Below are 21735 nucleotides of genomic sequence, written 5' to 3' on the forward strand. Positions count from 1 at the left end.
ACCACTCTGCCCCCGGTCCCTTCCCCCCCACCACTCTGCCCCCGGTCCCTTCCTCCCCCCACCACTCTGCCCCCGGTCCCTTCCCCCCCCCCACCACTCTGCCCCCGGTCCCTTCCCCCCCCCCCACTCTGCCCCCGGTCCCTCCCCCCCCCCCACCACTCTGCCCCCGGTCCCTTCCCCCCCCTCCACTCTGCCCCCGGTCCCCCCACCACCACCACCACTCTGCCCCCGGTCCCTCCCCCCCCACCACTCTGCCCCCGGTCCCTTCACCCCCCCCCCCACTCTGCCCCTGGTCTCTCCCCCCCCACCACTCTGCCCCCGGTCCCTCCCTCCCCCCCCACTCTGCCCCCGGTCCCTTCCCCCCCCCCCCCACTCTGCCCCCGGTCCCTTCCCCCCCCCACTCTGCCCCCGGTCCCTTCCCCCCACCCCCACTCTGCCCCCGGTCCCTCCCCCCCCCCACTCTGCCCCCAGTCCCTTCCCCCCCCACTCTGCCCCCGGTTCCTTCACCCACTCTGCTCCCGGTTCCTTCACCCATCCCCATGCTCTTTCTGCGGTGGCCACCCAGAGTTCAACTGCAGGTTCGGGAGGGCCAGGCCTCCCACGCTTCTTTTCCTTTGTAGGACCTTATATGTACTCCTCGGACTCTTCCCCTGACACAAACAGCATGATTAGTTTGTCGACTGTGTTGAAAAAGGCGGGATCGCAGGGAAGATCTCACTCTTGCTCAGGTTAAGCTTGTAAACCGAGAAGGCTCCAAACTCCTTCAGGAGTTACGTTATCCCTTCCAAGCTGGTCCTGGGATTTGAGATGTCCTCCTCGTGTAGTGAAACTCTATACTCTCTGTCTCCCCTTTGAATGCCTCTGCACCCCTTTGGCGCTCTGAGGGCGATTGCCAGCAGCAGCAGCGGAGATAGTGGGCATCCCTGCCATGTGTCGCTGTGCAATTGGAAGTATCTAGAGCTGGTGGTGTTTGCCCGTACGCTCACAGTGGGAGGGCTTTACAGTAGTTTCGCCCAGGAGGTGAACCTTGGTCCGAACCCAAACCATTCTTTGAGGTACTGCCATTCAACTGTTTTGATGGCCTTTTCTGAGTCCAGAGAGATGATCACTTCTTTTTTTTTTAATTTTAGAGTACCCAATTTATTTTTTCCAATTAAGGGGCAATTTTGCGTGGCCAATCCACCTAGCCTGCACATCATTGGGTTGTGGGGACGAAACCCATGCAAACACAGGGAGAATGTGCAAACTCCAAACGGACGGTGACCCAGAGCCGGGATCGAACCTGGGACCCTGGCGCCGTGAGGCTGCAGGGCTAACCCACTGCGCCACCGTGCTGCTCCGGGAGATCATCACTTCTGGCATTTTCACCCTGGATGGCTTTATTATCACGTTCAGCAGACGCTTGATGTTCAATGTTAGCTGCATGCCCCTGACAAAGCCCGTCTGGTCCTCTCTGATTACCTCTGGCCCACTGTTGTCCAGCCGCCTGGCCAAGGCCTTCACCAGGATCTTTCCATTTCCGATGAATACTGAGATGGGCCGGTAGGCCCTTTATCATTTTTGGGTATCAGCGATATTGAGGCTTGTGCCCCTTACTGCGGGGAGAGGATTCTGCGAACATCCCCCGCAGGTGCGGGGCCAATGCTGGCACAAATGTTTTGTAGAGTCTGCCGGGAATCCATATGGCCCGGTGCCTTCCTCGCCTGTATGGAGTTGATACTTTCCACGACTTCCCTCAGTTCTAATGGTGCTTCGGGGCTCCATCTCATATTTTACGCCATGAACGGCATGTCCAGTCCGTCGAGGGCCTGCTGCATCTTTGAGTCCCCCTCGGAGGTATTCAGCCCTCAGTAGAAGGTTGAAAAGACTTCATTGATCTTTTCTGGTGCAGTGACTAACCTGCTGCTTCTGTCTTTAACCTGAGCTATTCCTCTCGTGGCCTCCTGCTTTCTCAGCTGGTGAGCCAGCAGGCGGTTGGCTTTGTCTCCATGTTCGTAAAAGGTCCTTCGTGTCTGGCAGAGCTGGTGCACTGCTTTCCCGGTGGAGGGCAAATAAAAGTCCAACTGTAGCTTCTTCCTCTCCGCCAGTAGTTCCACGATTGGGGTCGAGGAGTACTGCCGATCGACCTCCAGTGTGGAAATGACCAGCTGCTGCTTAGTGCCCTCTCCGGCCTATCTCTCCATGCCTTGTCTGCAGTAATTTCCCCCCTTTTCACAGCCTTCAGTGCCTCCCAGAATGTGGAGGGGGAGACCTCCCCAATCTGGTTGTTGGTAACGTTCCCGTCTATGGCCTGTGATATCTGTCCACAGCATGCCTTATCGGTAAATAGGGCCCTGTCCAACCTCCATGGGGGGTGATGGGCCCGGCCCATCTCCAACCTCACATCCACGTGGTGCGGAGTGTAGCCAGAGATTATGATTGCAGAGTACTCCACCCTTACTGTCCCTGGAAGCACCGCTTTCCCCACTACAAGTAAGTCGAACCGAGTACATACCTTGTGTACCTGGGAGAAGAAGTGCTTCTCCCCTGGGCGTGTGAACCTCCATCAGCCCATTGCCCCCATCTGCTCCATGAAAACATTTAATTCCTTTGCCATATTTTTTCTCCGACTTGGGGTTTGATCATCCTTTCTGTGGGTTCTGTACACAGTTTAAGTCCCCTCCCCTATGATGAGTTGGTGTGTGTCTATGTCGGAGATTTCCACCATGGTTTACTTCATGAATTCCGCGTCGTCCCAGTTGGGAGTGTGCACATTTACACGGATCACTGCTGCCTCTTCAAGGACATCACTGACCATGACGTATTGCCATCCTGGTTACTGTAAATGCCGTCCTCTTATTGAGCTGTATGGCCACGTCCCTAGCCCTCGTCCCCTGGCACGATTGGCAAGTCTGTCCCACCCAGCTCTTTCTTACCCGCACTCAGTCCTTCTCCCTCAGGTGGGTCTGCCAGAGGAAGATTGTGTCAGCTTTTAAGACTTTTCAAATGGGTGAAGACTCTGGATCGTTTAATTGACCTTTAACCAAGATGGCCACCATCGTTGTGTACGCCATGTAGATACGCCCCTGCATTCTGGGGTTTCCCTTTGTTTGGGGACCCTGCAAGGTGGATGTTTGTGGTACCCTCAAATCCTTTTATCCATTGTCGCCATATGGGACCTGTTGTAGCCAGCCTTCCACCACCTCCCACCCCCTGAGCTGGTCTGCCCCCCTTCTTCCCCCCGCCCCCCCCCAAGCTCTTATGGACCTCTCCCCCAGGTTTTCCAACCCCCTCCCCCGCTTTCACCCCCCTTCTGCTCCCCCATCCAGAGATTTCCCCCCCCCCCTTCTTGCCAGACCCTCTCTCCCTATCGGCAGTTGTGCTGCCCTCGTTCGTACGTTCCTGTGTTAGCTCAATTGCTAGTTGGATTGGGTTTGTTTGTCACGTGTACCGAGGTACAGTGAAAAGTATTTTTCTGCGAGCAGCTCAACAGATCATTAAGTACATGAGAAGAAAAGGGAATAAAAGAAAATACATAATAGGGCAACACACCATCTACGATGTAACTACATAAGCACTGGCATCGGATGAAGCATACAGGGTGTAGTGTTAATGAAATCAGTCCATAAGAGGGTCATTTAGGAGTCTGGTGACAGTGGGGAAGAAGCTGTTTTTGAGTCTGTTCGTGCGTGTTTTCAGACTTCTGTATCTCCTGCCCGATGGAAGAAGTTGGAAGAGTGAGTAAGCCGGGTGGGAGGGATCTTTGATTATACTGCCCACTTTCCCCAGGCAGCGGGAGATGTAGATGGAGTCAATGGATGGGAGGCAGGTTTGTGTGATGGACTGGGCGGTGTTCACGACTCTCTGAAGTTTCTTGCGGTCCTGGGCCGAGCAGTTGCCATACCAGGCTGTGATGCAGCCTGACAGGATGCTTTCTATAGTGTGGTGGTCCCCCCATCCCTCCTCCGGGTTCGATCCACATCTACCCCGCGAAGCGAACGCTAAAATGTCTGCCCCTGATCCCGTCTGCAGCCCCGGTATGTCTGACACCCTAAATATGGTCGCCAGGTAACTGGCTCCAAATCCAAGTGTGAGATCGCCGACAATGTGCTGAAAATCGAACTCCAAAATTTCTCCAACTGCCAGAACATATGTACATGGTGGGCTGGACCTCTCTTACACCGCTCACAAGTGTCCTCCACCCCCTCAAACAATGGGCTCATCCTCAATCTCATCAGGTGTGCCCTATGCACCACCTTTAACTGTATTAATCCCAGCCTCGCACACCTTCCAGCTCCGCACACCACAACCCTTCATCCAATCCCACCTCCAGCTCCTCCTCCCAATTGGATCATAACCCTCTCCAATGACGCCATATCCTCCTCCAACATCTCCCTAATAAATTGTCAAGATGATCCTCCTCTCCAACCAACTCACCGACAACATCACCTCCAGCACTGAGGAGGGTGGTGTCACCAGAAACCTCGGGAAAACCTTCCTTGCAAAGTCCTGCACCTGCACATACTTAAAGGCCTCCCCCCCCCGCAGAACCCCAAATGTCTGTCAACACCTTCAAAGTCGCATACCGCCCTTCCAAAAATAAGTCCTTAATTTCTGTTACGCCCGCTCATCCCATCCCCGAAACCTTGCATCCAATCTCGCTGGCTCAAACACATTGGTGTGGATTCTCCACCATTGGAATGCTCAATTTTTCTGGCAGCCCGGGGGTTTGACGATGGCTTGGGGCTGCCCCACAATGGGAAACCCATTGACCAGATGGTGAAATGGAGCATCCCGCCAGCGTGCTTGTGATGAACGGTTACTGCCTTATCATCATGTAAGGTGATGTCCCCTTTAAGACCGGGCTTGGAACCCTGGGGACTCCGCCTCTGGCTCCGCCCATCTGGGAGCCATACATAAAGGGCTGTCTCATGGTCGGTGTAGCAGTTAGCTCTCGTCCCTAGCTCGAGCATAGTTATTAGTCTAATAAAGCCTTCTTTACAGTTTAATCTCCAAGTGTCATGATTGAGGGTACCTCAGTGCTGAACCAGAAATCTGGCACGGCGGGACGGAGAATCTAGCCCTTGATTTTCTTGAATTGACATCAGCCTCGACCTGCTCCTAACTTAAAATGTTACCGAAATTGACTCCATATCTTCAGCATGGCTACCAGCACTGGACAATCCGAGTATTTCCCTGGGGAAAACGGGAGCGGTGCTGTTGTCAGTGCCTGCAATCCCGACCCCCTACAAGAGCCTGCCTCCATCCTCACCCATTTTGCCTCTGGCTCTCTACCCCAGCCCCACACCTTCCTGGCATTCGTTGCCCATCTACCAGATCCTCGCCACCTTCCCCACCCAAACGGTGAAATAATCCGCCTCACCCCCAGAAATAACACCCTCGGCAAAAAGACCAGTAAGCACTGGAATAAAAATAAAAACCGTGACAAGATATTCATCTTTATCACCTGCACTGGGCCTGCCAATGATAGAGGTCCAGCCTCAACAAATCCGCTTTGACCTCACCCACCAGGCTCGTAAAATTCAATTTACAGAGCCGGTCTGAGTCTCAAACCACCTGCACCCCCATGTACCTGAAGTGAGTAACTGCCGCACGAACAGAAATCCCCCCCAAGCCAGTTCCTGCCCTCGGAGAGAAAAGGAAAAAGTACTCGCTCTACTCCAAATTCAATTTGTATTCCCCAAAAACCTCCAAATTGCCTGAGTAGCCCCATTATATCATCCCCTTGGGTTATAAATATACAATAAAAGGTTGTCAGCATTCTGGGACACCTTGGGCGAAATTCTCCGGAAACGGCGCGATGTCCACCGACTGGCGCACAAAACGGCGCAAATCAGACGGGCATCGCGCCGCCCCAAATGTGCGGAATGCTCCGCATCTTTGGGGGCGGAGCCCCAACCTTAAGGGGCTAGGTCGGCGCCGGACGAATTTCCGCCCCGCCAGCTGGCGGAAAAGGCCTTTGGTGCCCCGCCAGCTGGCGCGGAAATGACATCTCCGGGCGGCGCATGCGCGGGAGCGTCAGCGGCCGCTGACAGCATTCCCACGCATGCGCAGTGGAGGGAGTCTCTTCTGCCTCCGCCATGGTGGAGACCGTGGCGGAGGCGGAAGGGAAAGAGTGCCCCCACGGCACAGGCACGGCACAGGCAGTGCAAACAAAGGGGGAGACCCCTGTCTCGTTCTCTTATGCAGCTGAAAATATCCTGAGTTTAACTCATTCATACGAACTCGCCTTCAGTTCCTTGTATAATAATCTGACCCACGCCATAAACTTAGGCCCAATCCCAAACCGCTCCAACACCACAAACAAATAACTCCCCTCTATTTGATCAAATACTCTATTTCATCAAACACCTTCCCCGCATCCAGCGCCAGCACCTGCTGCTCACCCCCCTTCTGATGGGGAGAGTCACCACGTTTAACAAGCGCTTTAACGAAGGAATTCAGGACCGGCATGTTCCTGTGAGGAGGAAGAATAAATACGGCAATTTTCGGGAACCTTGGATAACGAGAGATATTGTAGGCCTCGTCAAAAAGAAAAAGGAGGCATTTGTCAGGGCTAAAAGGCTGGGAACAGACGAAGCCTGCGTGGAATATAAGGAAAGTAGGAAGGAACTTAAGCAAGGAGTCAGGAGGGCTAGAAGGGGTCACGAAAAGTCATTGGCAAATAGGGTTAAGGAAAATCCCAAGGCTTTTTACACGTACATAAAAAGCAAGAGGGTAGTCAGGGAAAGGGTTGGCCCATTGAAGGATAGGCAAGGGAATCTATGTGTGGAGCCAGAGGAAATGGGCGCGGTACTAAATGAATACTTTGCATCAGTATTCACCAAAGAGAAGAAATTGGTAGATGTTGAGTCTGGAGAAGGGTGTGTAGATAGCCTGGGTCACATTGAGATCGAAAAAGACGAGGTGTTGGGTGTCTTAAAAAATATTAAGGTAGATAAGTCCCCAGGGCCTGATGGGATCTACCCCAGAATACTGAAGGAGGCTGGAGAGGAAATTGCTGAGGCCTTGACAGAAATCTTTGGATCCTCACTGTCTTCAGGTGATGTCCCGGAGGACTGGAGAATAGCCAATGTTGTTCCTCTGTTTAAGAAGGGTAGCAAGGATAATCCAGGGAACTACAGGCCGGTGAGCCTTACTTCAGTGGTAGGGAAATTACTGGAGAGAGTTCTTCGAGACAGGATCTACTCCCATTTGGAAGCAAATGGACGTATTAGTGAGAGGCAGCATGGTTTTGTGAAGGGGAGGTCGTGTCTCACTAACTTGATAGAGTTTTTCGAGGAGGTCACTAAGATGATTGATGCAGGTAGTGCAGTGGATGTTGTCTATATGGACTTCAGTAAGGCCTTTGACAAGGTCCCCCATGGTAGACTAGTACAAAAGGTGAAGTCACACGGGATCAGGGGTGAGCTGGCAAGGTGGATACAGAACTGGCTAGGTCATAGAAGGCAGGGAGTAGCAATGGAAGGATGCTGTTCTAATTGGAGGGCTGTGACCAGTGGTGTTCCACAGGGATCAGTGCTGGGACCTTTGCTGTTTGTAGTATATATAAATGATTTGGAGGAAAATGTAACTGGTCTGATTAGTAAGTTTGCAGACGACACAAAGGTTGGTGGAATTGCGGATAGCGATGAGGACTGTCAGAGGATACAGCAGGATTTAGATTGTTTGGAGACTTGGGCGGAGAGATGGCAGATGGAGTTTAATCCGGACAAATGTGAGGTATTGCATTTTGGAAGGTCTTATACAGGGAATATACAGTGAATGGTAGAACCCTCAAGAGTATTGAAAGTCAAAGAGATCTAGGAGTACAGGTCCACAGGTCATTGAAAGGGGCAACACAGTTGGAGAAGGTAGTCAAGAAGGCATACGGCATGCTTACCTTCATTGGCCAGGGCATTGAGTATAAGAATTGGCAAGTCATGTTGCAGCTGTATAGAACCTTAGTTAGGCCACACTTGGAGTATAGTGTTCAATTCTGGTCGCCTCACTACCAGAAGGATGTGGAGGCTTTAGAGAGGGTGCAGAAGAGATTTACCAGAATGTTGCCTGGTATGGAGGGCATTAGCTATGAGGAGCGGTTGAATAAACTCGGTTTGTTCTCACTGGAACGAAGGAGGTTGAAGGGAGACCTGATAGAGGTCTACAAAATTATGAGGGGCATAGACAGAGTGGATAGTCAGAGGCTTTTCCCCAGGGTAGAGTGGTCAATTACTAGGGGGCATAGGTTTAAGGTGAGAGGGGCAAGGTTTAGAGTCGATGTACGAGGCAAGTTTTTTACGCAGAGGGTAGTGGGTGCCTGGAACTCGCTACCGGAGGAGGTGGTGGAAGCAGGGACGATAGTGACATTTAAGGGGCATCTTGACAAATACATGAATAGGATGGGAATAGAGGGATACGGACCCAGGAAGTGTAGAAGATTGTAGTTTAGTCGGGCAGCATGGTCGGCACGGGCTTGGAGGACCGAAGGGCCTGTTCCTGTGCTGTACATTTCTTTGTTCTTTGTTCTTGCACATTTGAGGGCGATTACCTACTCTTTATAGATCCTGTCTGATTCTCCTCAATCACCTGCGGAAAGCACTCTTTCAACCTAAGCACCAAAACTTTGTCAAGAATCATAAGACCATAAGTCATAGGGGCAGAATTAGGCAACTCGGCCGATCGAGTCTGCTCCGCTATTCAATCATGGCTGATATTTTCCTCATCCCCATTCTCCTGCCTTCTCCCCGTAACCCCTTATTAATCAAGAAATTATCTATCTCTGTCTTAAAGACACTCGGTGATTTGACCTCTACAGCCTTTTGCAGCAAAGTTCCACAGATTCACCACCCTTTGGCTGAAGAAATTCCTCATCTCTGTTTTGAAGGATCATCCCTTTAGTCTGAGATCATGGGGCGTCATTCTCCGACCCCCCGCCGGGTCGGAGAATCGCCGGGGGCTGACGTGAATCCCGCCCCTGCCGGTTGCCGAAGTCTCCGGCACCGGGGGCGGGCATCAGGCCGCGCCGATTGGCGGGCCCCCCGCTGGATTCTCCGGCCCGGATGGGCTGAAGTCCCGCCGATAAATTGCCTGTCCCGCCGGCGTGGATTAAAACACCTATTGAACGGCGGGACAAGGCGGCGTGGGCTGGCTCCGGGGTCCTGGGGGGGGCGCGGGGCGATCTGGCCCCGGGGGGTGCCCCCACGGTGGCCTGGCCCGTGATCGGGGCCCACCGATCCGCGGGCGGGCCTGTGCCGTGGGTGCACTCTTTCCCTTCCGCCTCCGCCACGGTCTCCACCATGGTGGAGGCGGAAGAGACTCCCTCCACTGCGCATGCGTGAGAAACTGTCTGCGGCCGCTGACGCTCCCGCGCATGCGCCGCCCGGAGATGTCATTTCCGCGCCAGCTGGCGGGGCAACAAAGGCCGTTTCCGCCAGCTGGCGGGGCGGAAATTCCTCCGGCGCCGGCCAAGCCCCTCAATGTTGCGGCTCGGCCCCCAAAGATGCGGAGCATTCCGCACCTTTGGGGCGGCGCGATGCCTGTCTGATTGGCGCCGTTTTGGGCGCTAGTTGGCGGACATCGCGCCGTTTCAGGAGAATTTCGCCCCAGGTCCTCTGCTTCTAGTTTTTCCGACAAGTGGAAACATTCTCTCCAGGTCCACTCTATCCAGGCCTCGCAGTATCCTGTAAGTTTCAATAAGATCCCCCCTCATCCTTCTGAACTCCAACGAGTACAGACCCAGAGTTCTCAACCGTTCCTCATACGACAAGTTCTTCATTCCAGGGATCATTCTTGTGAACCTCCTCTGGACCCTTTCCAAGGCCACCACATCTTTCCTTAGATACGGGGCCCAAAACTGCTCACAATACTCCAAATGGGGTCTGACCAGAGCATTATACAGCCTCAAAAGTACATCTCTGCTCTTGTATTCTAGCCCTCTCAACATGGATGCCAACATTACATTTGTCTTCCTAACTACCGACTGAACCTGCACGTTAACCTTAAGAGAATGGTGAAAGAATGGTGAACAAGGACTCAGCATCTCCCCATTTAGAAAATAGTCTATGCCTTTATTTCTCCTTCCAAAGTGCATAGCCTCATACTTTTCCACATTGTATTCCATCTGCCACTTCTTTGTCCACTCTCCTAGCCTGTCCAAGTCCTTTTGCAGCCCCCTTGCTTCTTCAATACTACCCGTCCCTCTGCAGATCTTTGTATCATCTGCAAACTTAGCAATAGTGCCTTCAGTTCCTTCTTCCAGATCATTAATGTACATTGTCAAAAGTTGTGGTCCCAGCACAGACCCCTGAGGCACACCACTAGTCACCGGCTGCTATCCTGAAAAAGACCCCTTTAGCCCCACTCTCTGCCTTCTGCCAGTCAGCCAATCTTCTATCCATGCCAGGATCTTACCCGTAACACCATGGGCTCTTAACTTATTTAACAGTTTCCTCTGCGGCACCTTGTCAAAGGCCTTCTGAAAATCTTTTTAATTTTAATCGAAACAAAATTTTTACATAACCATTAACAACATTTAACAAAACAAGGTGAACGTTAACATTATATTAAAAAAAAGAATATGCAGTAAGTGAACATTTCCCCCCCTCTTCCCCCCGGATTGCTGCTGCTGCTGACATTTTAATACTCTCCTAGAAAGTCGAGGAATGGCTGCCACCTCTGACAGAACCCCATCATGGACCCTCTCAAGGCAATAATCACGTCCACTGGTTCTCCTTTGCCTAACATCCTTGTTACTTCCTCAAAGAATCCTAGCAGATTTGTCAGACATGACCTCCCCTTGACGAAGCAGTGCTGACTCAGCCCTAATTTATCATGCACTTCCGAGTAGTCCGCGATTTCATCTTTAATAATGGACTGTAAAATCTTACCAATGATCGAAGTCAGGCTAACCGGCCTACAATTTCCCGACTTCTGCCTCCCTCCCTCCCTTCTTAAACAGTGGTGTTACATGAGCAACTTTCCAGTCCTCTGGGACCCTTCCTGCATGGTTGACAGTGGTGGGAGAGGGGCTGTGAAGGAAGAGTTGGCGGGGGTTGAAGGGAGAGGGGCGGTAGAGGGAGGGTTGGGGGGTCTCATGAAGACTTGAGGGGGTGGATACTTGCATGGGGGAGGAAAGGTCTCGGAGGGGGGGGCGGGGCGTGGTGTCTACTCACTCGTGCTGCCTGGTGTAGGTCGTTGATCTTTTTCCTGCACTGGTGGCCAGTCCTCCTGGTCACACACCCGGCACTCACAGCCGCCACCACCGTGTCCCAGGCAGCACTAGCTGCCCTATGGCTGACCCTGCTGGACCCTCAGGGATACAGGATATCCCTCCTGGCCTCCACAGCATCTAGCAGCCTCCCCAGGTCATCATCCCTGAATCTTGGGGCCGGTCTCCTGAGCATCATTGTTGCAAGCTGGCTGGGGTTGGCTGAGCAAGTGCTGCTCAACCTTGGTAGCGGGGGCTGATGAACGTAGTGCCGGCGAATCAGCTGATGAGCCTTCATTTGCAGAGAGAAGCCCGTGAAGCCTTGCTAAGTGGACCCACTAACATTGAATAGCTTTGCCGGCCTATTTTTTCGGAGAATCATGCTCATAATTTAATAACTAGATACTTACTCGTAAATTCCCCTCATCATACCCAAAGTGAATCAGGAAGGAGACATTATTTTAGAACACCGAATAGCTACCCCTCCGTCTCGTAAGATGGTAAACCAAGGTCCACCACACTAAGAAAACAAAAAGGGACGGACAATAGAGAATTAAAGGTGCTATATTTAAATGCGCGCAGTGTACGGAACAAGGTAGATGAGCTTGTGGCCTAGATTGTGACTGGCAGGTATGATGTGGTAGGCATCACAGAGACATGGTTGCAGGGGGTTCAGGACTGGCATTTAAACATCCAGGGATTCACAACCTATCGAAAAGACAGAGAGGTGGGCAGAGGGGGAGGGTTGCCTTGTTAATTAGGAATGAAATTAAATCAATAGCACTAAACGACATAGGGGCAGATGATGTGGAGTCTGTGTGGGTAGAGTTGAGGAACCACAAAGGCAAAAAAACCATAATGGGAGTTATGTACAGGCCTCCTAACAGTGGTCAGGACCGGGGGCACAAAATGCACCACGAAATAGAAAGTGCATGTCAGAAAGGCAAGGTCACAGTGATCATGGGGGACTTCAATATGCAGGTTGACTGGGTAAATAATGCTGCCAGTGGACCCAAGGAAAGGGAATTCATTGAATGTTTACAGAAGGGCTTTTTGGAACAGCTTGTGATGGAGCCCACGAGGGAACAGGCCATTCTGGACTTAGTGTTATGTAATGAGCCAGACTTGATTAAAGATCTTAAAGTAAGGGAGCACTTAGTGATCATAATATGGTCGAATTCAATCTCCAATTTGAAAGAAAGAAGGTAGAATCAGATGTAAAGGTGTTACAGTTAAATAAAGTTAACTACAGGGGCATGAGGGAGGAACTGATGAAAATCGACTGGGAGCAGAGCCTAGTGGGAAAGACAGTAGAACAGCAATGGCAGGAGTTTCTGGGAGTAATTGAGGACACAGTACAGAGGTTCATCCCAAAGAAAAGAAAGGTTATCAGAGGGGGGATTAGGCAGCCATGGCTGACAAAGGAAATTAGGGAATGCATCAAAGCAAAAGAGAAAGCCTACAATGTAGCAAAGAGTAGTGGGAAGTCAGAAGATTGGGAAGACTACAAAAACAAACAGAGGATAACCAAGAGAGAAATAAGGAAAGAGAGGATCAAATTTGAAGGTAGGCTAGCCAGTAACATTAGGAATGATAGTAAAAGTTTCTTTAAATACATTAAAAACAAACGGGAGGCAAAAGTTGACATTGGGCCGCTCCAAAATGACGCTGGTAATTTTGTGATGGGAGACAAGGAAATAGCTGAGGAACTGAATAAGTACTTTGCGTCAGTCTTCACAGTAGAAGACATGAGTAATATCCCAACAATTCCGGAGAGTCAGGGGGCAGAGTTGAATATGGTAGCCATCACAAAGGAGAAAGTGCTAGAGAAACTAAGAGGTCTAAAAATTGATAAATCCCCGGGCCCAGATGGCTACATCCTAGAGTTCTAAAGGAGATAGCTGAAGAAATAGTGGAGGCATTAGTTATGATCTTTCAAAAGTCACTGGAGTCAGGGAAAGTCCCAGAGGATTGGAAAATCGCTGTTGTAACCCCCCTGTTCAAGAAGGGAACAAGGAAAAAGATGGAAAATTATAGGCCAATTAGCCTAACCTCGGTTGTTGGCAAGATTCTAGAATCCATTGTTAAGGATGAGATTTCTAAATTCTTGGAAGTGCAGGGTCGGATTAGGACAAGTCAGCATGGATTTAGTAAGGGGAGGTCGTGCCTGACAAACCTGTTAGAGTTCTTTGAAGAGATAACAAATAGGTTAGACCAAGGAGAGCCAATGGATGTTATCTATCTTGACTTCCAAAAGGCCTTTGATAAGGTGCCTCACGGGAGACTGCTGAGTAAAATAAGGGCCCATGGTATTCGAGGCAAGGTACTAACATGGATTGACGATTGGCTGTCAGGCAGAAGGCAGAGAGTTGGGATAAAAGGTTCTTTTTCTGAATGGCAACTGGTGACGAGTGGTGTCCCGCAGGGTTCAGTGTTGGGGCCACAGCTGGTCTCTTTATATATTAACGATCTAGATGACGGAACTGAGGGCATTCTGGCTAAGTTTGCCGATGATACAAAGATAGTATGGAGGGGGTGGGGAGGCTCCAGAAAGATTTAGACAGTTTAGGAGAGTGGTCCAAGAAATGGCTGATGAAATTCAACGTGGGCAAGTGCAAGGTCTTGCACTTTGGAAAAAAGAATAGAGGCATGGACTATTTTCTAAACGGTGACAAAATTCATAATGCTGAAGTGCAAAGGGCCTTGGGAGTCCTAGTCCAGGATTCTCGAAAGGTAAACTTGCAGGTTGAGTCCGTAATTAAGAAATTACATTCATCTCAAGAGGCTTGGAATATAAAAGCAGGGATGTACTTCTGAAGCTTTATAAAGCATTAGTTAGGCCCCATTTAGAATACTGTGAGCAATTTTGGGCCCCACACCTCAGGAAGGACATACTGGCATTGGAGCGGGTCCAGCGGAGATTCACACGGATGATCCCAGGAATGGTAGGCCTAACATACGATGAACGTCTGAGGATCCTGGGATCATATTCATTGGAGTTTAGGAGGTTGAGGGGAGATCTAATAGAAACTTACAAGATAATGAATGGCTTAGATAGGGTGGATGTAGGGAAGTTGTTTCCATTAGCAGGGGAGACTAGGACCCGGGGGCACAGCCTTAGAATAAAAGGGAGTCACTTTAGAACAGAGATGAGGAGAAATTTCTTCAGCCAGAGAATGGTGGGTCTGTGGAACTCATTGCCACAGAGGGCGGTGGAGGCCGGGACGTTGAGTGTCTTTAAGACAGAAGTTGATAAATTCTTGATTTCTCAAGGAATTAAGGGCTTTGGAGAGAGAGCGGGTAAATGGAGTTGAAATCAGCCATGATTGAATGGTGGAGTGGACTCGATGGGCCGAATGGCCTTACTTCCACTCCTATGTCTTATGGTCTTATGATGGTTTGCGTTATGGTGGTCAATTCGGAGTTCAGCTCAGATGCACCAATCTGGCATAAAATTTCTGTTGCATTTGCTGTAGAGGAAGTCAATGGCTGATCATTTCCTGGTCTCTGTTTTCTCTGCCCACGGAGGTTTAGGGGGTGACCTGATAGAGGTCTACAAGATTATGAGGGGCATGGATAGAGTGGATGGGCAGCACTCTTTCCCAGGGTCGAGGGGTTAATCATTAGGAGGCATAGATTTAAGGTCAGTGGGCAAAGTTTAGAGGAGATGTGCGAGGCAGGTTTTTTTTAGACATGATGAGTGCCAAGTTGCCTGGGGAGGTTGTGGAAGCAGATACATTAACTGCATTCAAAAGACATCTTTGACAAACACATGGATAGGATGGGTATAGAGTGATACGGCACAAGGAAGTGCTGACGGTTTTGGCCAAGGCTGGCATCATAGCGATGCCCTGGATGGGGCACCGGTAGTACTCGTTAACGTATACGCTCTCAACTCGGACGACACTAAATTTAAGAAAAAGACTATGGCGGAAATCCCCGAAATAGCGACGCACCGACTGATCATGGGGGCAGGGACTGTGTACAGGACCTGCAGTTACACAGGTCGAACCCCAAAACGGGGAAGACCTCGAACATGACAAAGAAACTTGGTTGCTTTATGCGGCAGATGGGGGCGGTGGACCCATGGAGGTTCACCCACCCAGGAATCATAGAATATTAGAATTTACAGTGCAGAAGGAGACCATTCGGCCCATCGAGTCTGCACCGGCCCTTGGAAAGAGCACCCTACCTAAGCCCACACCTCCACCCCATCCCCGTAATCCAGTAACCCCACCCAACCTTTTTGGACACGAAGGGCAATTTATCATGACCAATCCACCTAACCTGTGCATTTTTGGACTGTGGGAGGAAACCAGGGCACCCGGACGAAACCTACGCAGACACGGGGAGAAAGTGCAAACTCCGCACAGACAGTGATCCAAGCCGGGAATCGAACCTGGGTCCCTAGAGCTGTGAAGCAACTGTGCTAACCACTGTGCTACCAGGCCACCCCTAGAAAGGATTTATTAATCAGGAAACAGCAGCCTCATCGTTGCACCTAGCTCCTTACATGTCTCCTGTCTAAGAGGGGACTCCACCCCCTGCTTTGGAACATCTCATTGCAGTTCACGTGGGCATTGTTTAAACTTAGTGTGTAATAAGTCCACAGAGGCATTAGTCCCTTCACCAGAATTCCTTTGATTTACAAAACCAACAGCCGAACAGCCAGGTGCATTCAGCTTGCTGTCTACACTGGGAGTGCAGACGATCTGATACTCCCTATTATATGCACAGAAAGGGGTTCCCCGATTGGGCCACTAATCAAGGAAATCGTATTCTAATTGGCCAATCCCAAAGGCCTGGTCTAAGTCATAACAATGGGCCTCTTGATGTCGTTCTACTCTTCCACCTAAATTTGGGAATAGTAGGCTCAGCCTGATTCGGAGTCGTCTGCCCATGAGTAGCTCCGCCGGTGCTATACCCACTGTGGCGTGTGGGGTTGTCCTATAGTCGAATAGCCAGTTTAGTGTCGGGCACCTTATGTGCGGCCGGGGGACAGATCGGGCCGGTCGGATGCATGGATGCTTGTCCGATCAGAGGGGGGCCTACATGTCAGAGCTGCCTCCGTGGTCCGGGTCCGCCATGGCGCTCACCGTGCGCTTGCGTGGATCTGAATCCGGAAGTGTGGGGGCCCGTACCCGCAGCTAAAGCTGCGTGAATCACTCCAGGTCCCTGCTAGCACCCTGAAGGTGAGTGAATTAGCTTTTTTCTTTGAGGAAACTCCAGAGTGAAACGCCCGCGTTTTTACTCCAGCGTGGGGACATAGTCCCATTTTGGGAGAATCCAGCCCCTTGTGTTGCAAAGTTTTTTGATGGTTGCTATTGTATTTGCCAAGTTCATTCTGTAGACATCCAGCCATTTGGAATGGGCGTCTGCTATCACAAAAAACATTTGAATCCATAAATGGGTCTCAACATGAAGTCACGACCATGGTCTACTTGACCACGGGCCTGGACATGAAGTCACGACCATGGTCTTCTGGCCAATCCCATAGGCGCACATCAGCTGCTGAAAACCTCCTAAGGACTTCCTCCAGGTTTTGCAGGTGTTCTGCCTTTGTTTTTCCCGTAATGAGGACGCCGTCCAGATAAATGGCGAACTGTGCTAACCCTTGTAGTATATTCTCCATTGTCCTCTGGAATGTCGCACAGGCTAACGATACCCCGAAGGGTAATCTTGTATACTGAAAAAGGCCCTTCAGAGTGTTTATCATTGAGAATTTTTGGGACTCTTCATCCAGCTTCAGCTGTGGATATGCGTGGCTCATATCCAGCTTTGAGAATAAGAGTCCTCCAGCCAGCTTTGCATACAAATCCTCAATCGGGGAATTGGTCCAGTTGTGAGCAACGGTTAATCGTTTGTTTGAAATCTCTACTAAGGCAGACTGAGCCATCTGGCTTAAGAATAGGCACCACGGGTGCCGCCCAGTCTGCAAACTGGACCAGTTTTATTATTTCTTCACGCTCTAATCTTTTGATTTCCGTATCAACTTTCTGCCTTAACGCAAAGGGAATCAGTCGAGCCTTGTAGAATTTTGGGACTGCCTCTGGATCTACGTGTAATGTCACCTTTGCCCCCTTTATTGTTCCGAGCCCTTCTCGGAAACCTCTGGGTATATGCACACAGGTTCGCTCAAGCGACTATTTTCCAGCTGGGAAAGGTTTACCCAATCCAGCTGGATCTCTTTTAGCCAGTTTTGTTCAAATAAGCTCAGTCCCTCACCTTTCACTACCATTAAAGGCAGCCGAACCAGTTGTTCTCCATGGGCCACAGATACACGTGTTGTGCCCAACACTCTCAGTGGTTCCCCTGTGTATGTCCTCAGTTTTGGCGAGGTCCGGGTTAGGGATAAAGGTTGGAGTCCAGTGCGAATAATATTAAATACTGTTTCCCCTATCACTGATACGACTTCCATTAATGTGCGACGTCCATTCAGCCTAATGGTTAACTTAATGGGTTTTGATTTAACCATCGTTGCACAAATTAGTTATTCCTCGTCGGAGATAGGTGGGGCTTCTAGGGTGTGCATTCCCCTGTACCCCGGCCTACGTGTCCTTCTCCAAAATGTTGGTTTTGGGCTTCTATTTCTCCTCTCTGGCAACAATGACAATATCTTACCGGGTGAAAGGCTGCAGGGGCTGCTGTCTGTCTGGTCCAAATTTTCCCTTGCTTGGGAGCGGTTCTGCAAATGGGCATGGGTTCCTTAGTATCCGAAAACTTCCTGAGGGTGGCTTTGCAGTTGCCTATCCCCCAGCGGTAGTCCCTTAACTCAGTTTCACTGGTGTGGGCATCTACCTCCATCAGAGTACCTTGTAACTCATGTGCTCTGCTCTTTCTAAGGACAAAGCCTGCTGCAATGCTTGTTGGCAATCCAGCTGGATTGACAACGGCCTCTGCTAGCAGACATTTTTGTCTTGTTAAATTATTTATTCCGCACACCAACCGGTCTCGGAGCATCCCATTTAGTGTCAGACGAAATTTACAAGCCTCTGCTAATCACATTAATCTTGTTAAAAAATTAGTGACTGACTCCCCCATGTCTCAGAATGCAGAGTAAAACCGGTACCTTCACAAGATCAGAGGTGGCTGAGAGTCATAGTACTCTTTTACTCAGTCCATCAATTCCTGGAAAGTTTTCATATCCGATGCCTCCAGAAAAGAGAGACTGCGCATAATGGCAAAAGCTGCCGGCCCACACATGGTCAGCAGAATGACCCATTGCTTTTCATCCAGAACTATATCATTTGCTCTAGAAAAGTACTTCATCTCCTCTACATATTGGGTCCAGTCTTCCACTGCAGGGTCAAAAGAGTCCAACATCCCAAATAAAGGCATTTTGCCTGTCAGTGGCTTACGCTCAATATGTGGCGGCTGCTAACGAGCTGGTTCCTTCTGGTAGTTCCATTTTCCTCGTCGCCACTGTAATAAGTCCACAGAGGCAGAAGTCCCTTCACCAGAATTCCTTTTATTTACTAAACCAACAGCAGAATAACCAGGTGAATTCATCTCGCTGTCTACACTGGGAATGCAAAGGATCTGACACTCCTTGTTATACCCAGGGAAATGGGTTCCCTGATTGGGCCACTAATCAGGGAACTCGTATTCTAATTGGCCAATCTCAAAGGCCTGGTCTACGTCATTACAATGGGCCAAGTGATGGAAAATGGGATAAGGATACTTAGGTCACTGTTTTTGACTGGCGCAGACACAATGTGCTGCAGACCTCGATGACTCTATGGAAGCGACGATTGAACCTGCCTCCACCACACTCTCAGGCAGTGCATTCTAGATTCTTCCCACTTACTTTCCTGTCACCATTGCTTCATTTGCCAATTATCTTAAATCTGTGCTCTCTTGTTCTTGATCCTTCCACCAATGGGGACAGATTTATCCCTATTCCCCTCATGATTTTGAACAGCTCTATCAAATCTCCTCTCCAATGAAAACAGTTCCAACTTCTCCAATCTCCAATCCATGTAATTGTAGTTCCTCACGGCTGGAACCATTTTCATGAATTATTTTTATACCCTTTCTAATGCCTTCGTATTCTTCCTAAAGTGTGATGGTCTGAAAAGGCCGCAATTCCCAGTAGAGGCCAAACTCGTGTTTTATACAGGTTCAAAGTAACTTCCTTCCTTTTCTGCTTTCTGACCCTATTTATAAAGCTTGGGATATTGTATGCTTTGTTAACCACTCTCTCAACCTGTCCTGCCACCTTCAATGCATTATGCACGTATATACCCCTTTTAGAATTGTACCTTTTGTTTCTCCATGTTCTTCTGACCAAAATGAATTACTTCATACTCTACTCTCCCTCTACCAGAGACAGAGAACTTTGTGCAGATGCTGCAAAAGTGTATGTTTCAAGTATTTGATGAATTCAGATTATATAGCATAGCACCTGGAACCTTGCTCATCACAAGTGATTCAAGTCCGAAGCTCATCCACTGTGTTTGATATCTAGCTCTGTCATGACAAAACTGCTTCCCACAGTGTCTCGAGTTTTCTCAAGCGGGTGTTCTCCAGAAAATACAATACAATGTAGTGATCCGAGAGTCAGTGCAGACTCTTTGGGCCGAATGGCCTCCTTCCGCACTGCAGGAATTCTATGATTCTAAATTACTACAGAAAAAACAGAAAATTCTCCCACTTACCAGGTTGGCCATCACAATAGTGTCCATCATAACAGGATGATGCTTCTTACCCAGGGTGAACTGTAATTCTCTTGGTGATTGGCCGACAGTTACATCTAGGCAGTGTCCTTCAAGTAGTAGGTACTCCAGCTCATATTCTGCTGAAACAATTCCTTCAACCTAGTAGGGTAGTCAAAACAAATAAAATTAAATATAGAGGGTAGAAATTCAGCTTGGGTGATGGGCAAAATGGATTGTGTGCCCTTTATTTGCAGCTCCTGATAGTGAGTTCCATTATAATGAATGGAATATCAGGCGCTGCAAATAAAAGATGGCCTATCTAACATCTCCAATTTTACACAGAAACATGCATAGAAAATAGAAGCAGGAGGGGGCCATTCGGCCCTTCGGGCCTGCTCCGCCATTCATTATGATCATGGCTGATCATCAAGTTCAATACCCTGATCCAGCCTTTCCCTCATATCGCTTGATCCCTTTAGCCCCAAGAGCTACAGCTAATTCCTTCTGGAAATTACACAATGTTTTGGCCTCAACTACTTTCTGTCATGATATTCAAACACACACATCATGATAGACACACCAACAGACAAATCAGCACACACAACACGACAACCAATCATAGACAAGGACAGAGACAGTATAAGAGAAGAAACACAACACCTGGTGGCCAGTAGATCTGGAGACCAGGACAAGGACAGGACCTGATTAACATCACACACAGGGAGTCACCACGTGCAGAGTATCAAGACAGAACTGTAAATAACAAGTTGAAATAAAACAGCGTTGTACCAAATACAACCGTGTTGGTTCATCTGTACATCAGAACACCCAACACTACATGGTACAGGAGTGGATCGATACCTGCCGGCAAACCTGCCATCCTGAGATATGGACATCACCAACAAACCGCAGCTGTTGCAAGTCGCTGGGAACCTTGGCACCAATTGGAAGCTTTTCAAGCAGCGATTTGAACTGTACATGTGAGCCAACGAGAAACAGAGTGCCTCGGACGAAACAAAGATTGCAATGCTCCTCACCACCGCAGGTCAGCACACCATCGATGTATCCAACTCACTGGTGTTCGCGGAAGGCAAGAACCAATCCAAGTATGACACGGTCCTCCTCAAGCTAGACCAGCACTTTAACGTTGAAGTGAATGAAAGTTTTGAAAGGTATATCTTTCAGCAACGCTTGCAAGGTAAGGAGGAGCTCTTTCAACCCTTTCTGACGCACCTCCGCATACTCGCGCAGTCCTGCGGTTACGGCAACACCTCAGAGTCCATGATCCGGGACCAGATTGTTTTTGGCTTTGCCTCCAGTGGCCTATGCCAGCAGCTTCTTAAAATTAAAGGCCTGACCTTAGCGTCTGCGGTGGAAGCTTGTGTCCTCCATGAAAATGCAATCAGCCGTTTTGCCCAATTTCAGGCGATCGAGTCGGCACGGAGGGGGTCCCTAGCCGTCGAATCGGCAAGCCAGGCCGCCCACGAGGCCGAATGCATCCAGGCAATTGATTATCTCCCGACCCGCGGCCCGGACGAGGGCGGCCGTTTCCCGCGCTTTTCGCGGTCTCCCGCGCTTGCGCACGCCAAAACCAACGGCAACATCGAGGGCCGCACTGCGCAAGTGCGCCCGATGCAAGACCGAATTGCGCTTGCGCAGTGGTGTAACGAACGCCGTGACGTCATGACGTGCGGCAACTGTGGAGCTGTACATTTAAAAGGGCAATGTCCTGCTAAAAACCGACAATGTGGCGAGATGGGCCACTACGCTGCCTACTGTCGAGCGGTTCAACCGATGGATCCTACACATCTCCGACAACCTCGCAGACACGTCAGGACCGTCCAGCTCGTACATCAGGACATCCAGCCAAATGACACAGATGACCAAGAT

At 49.9% G+C, this 21735-nt stretch overlaps 1 protein-coding gene across 1 annotated transcript in view; it reads right to left on the reverse strand.

The window, feature by feature from the left end:
• The window catches only part of LOC140406448 (UDP-glucose:glycoprotein glucosyltransferase 1-like), a gene marked incomplete at its 5' end in the record, with an annotated part of 110826 nt that overhangs the window by 20524 nt on the left and 68567 nt on the right, over nucleotides 1-21735 (reverse strand). The window contains one exon of the mRNA XM_072494487.1: nucleotides 19846-20004. Coding sequence (XP_072350588.1) covers nucleotides 19846-20004 — 159 coding nt within the window. The remainder of the gene's footprint in view (nucleotides 1-19845; nucleotides 20005-21735) is intronic.

This window comes from Scyliorhinus torazame, unplaced genomic scaffold (assembly GCF_047496885.1).
Source record: "Scyliorhinus torazame isolate Kashiwa2021f unplaced genomic scaffold, sScyTor2.1 scaffold_533, whole genome shotgun sequence".
Lineage (NCBI taxonomy): Eukaryota > Metazoa > Chordata > Chondrichthyes > Carcharhiniformes > Scyliorhinidae > Scyliorhinus > Scyliorhinus torazame.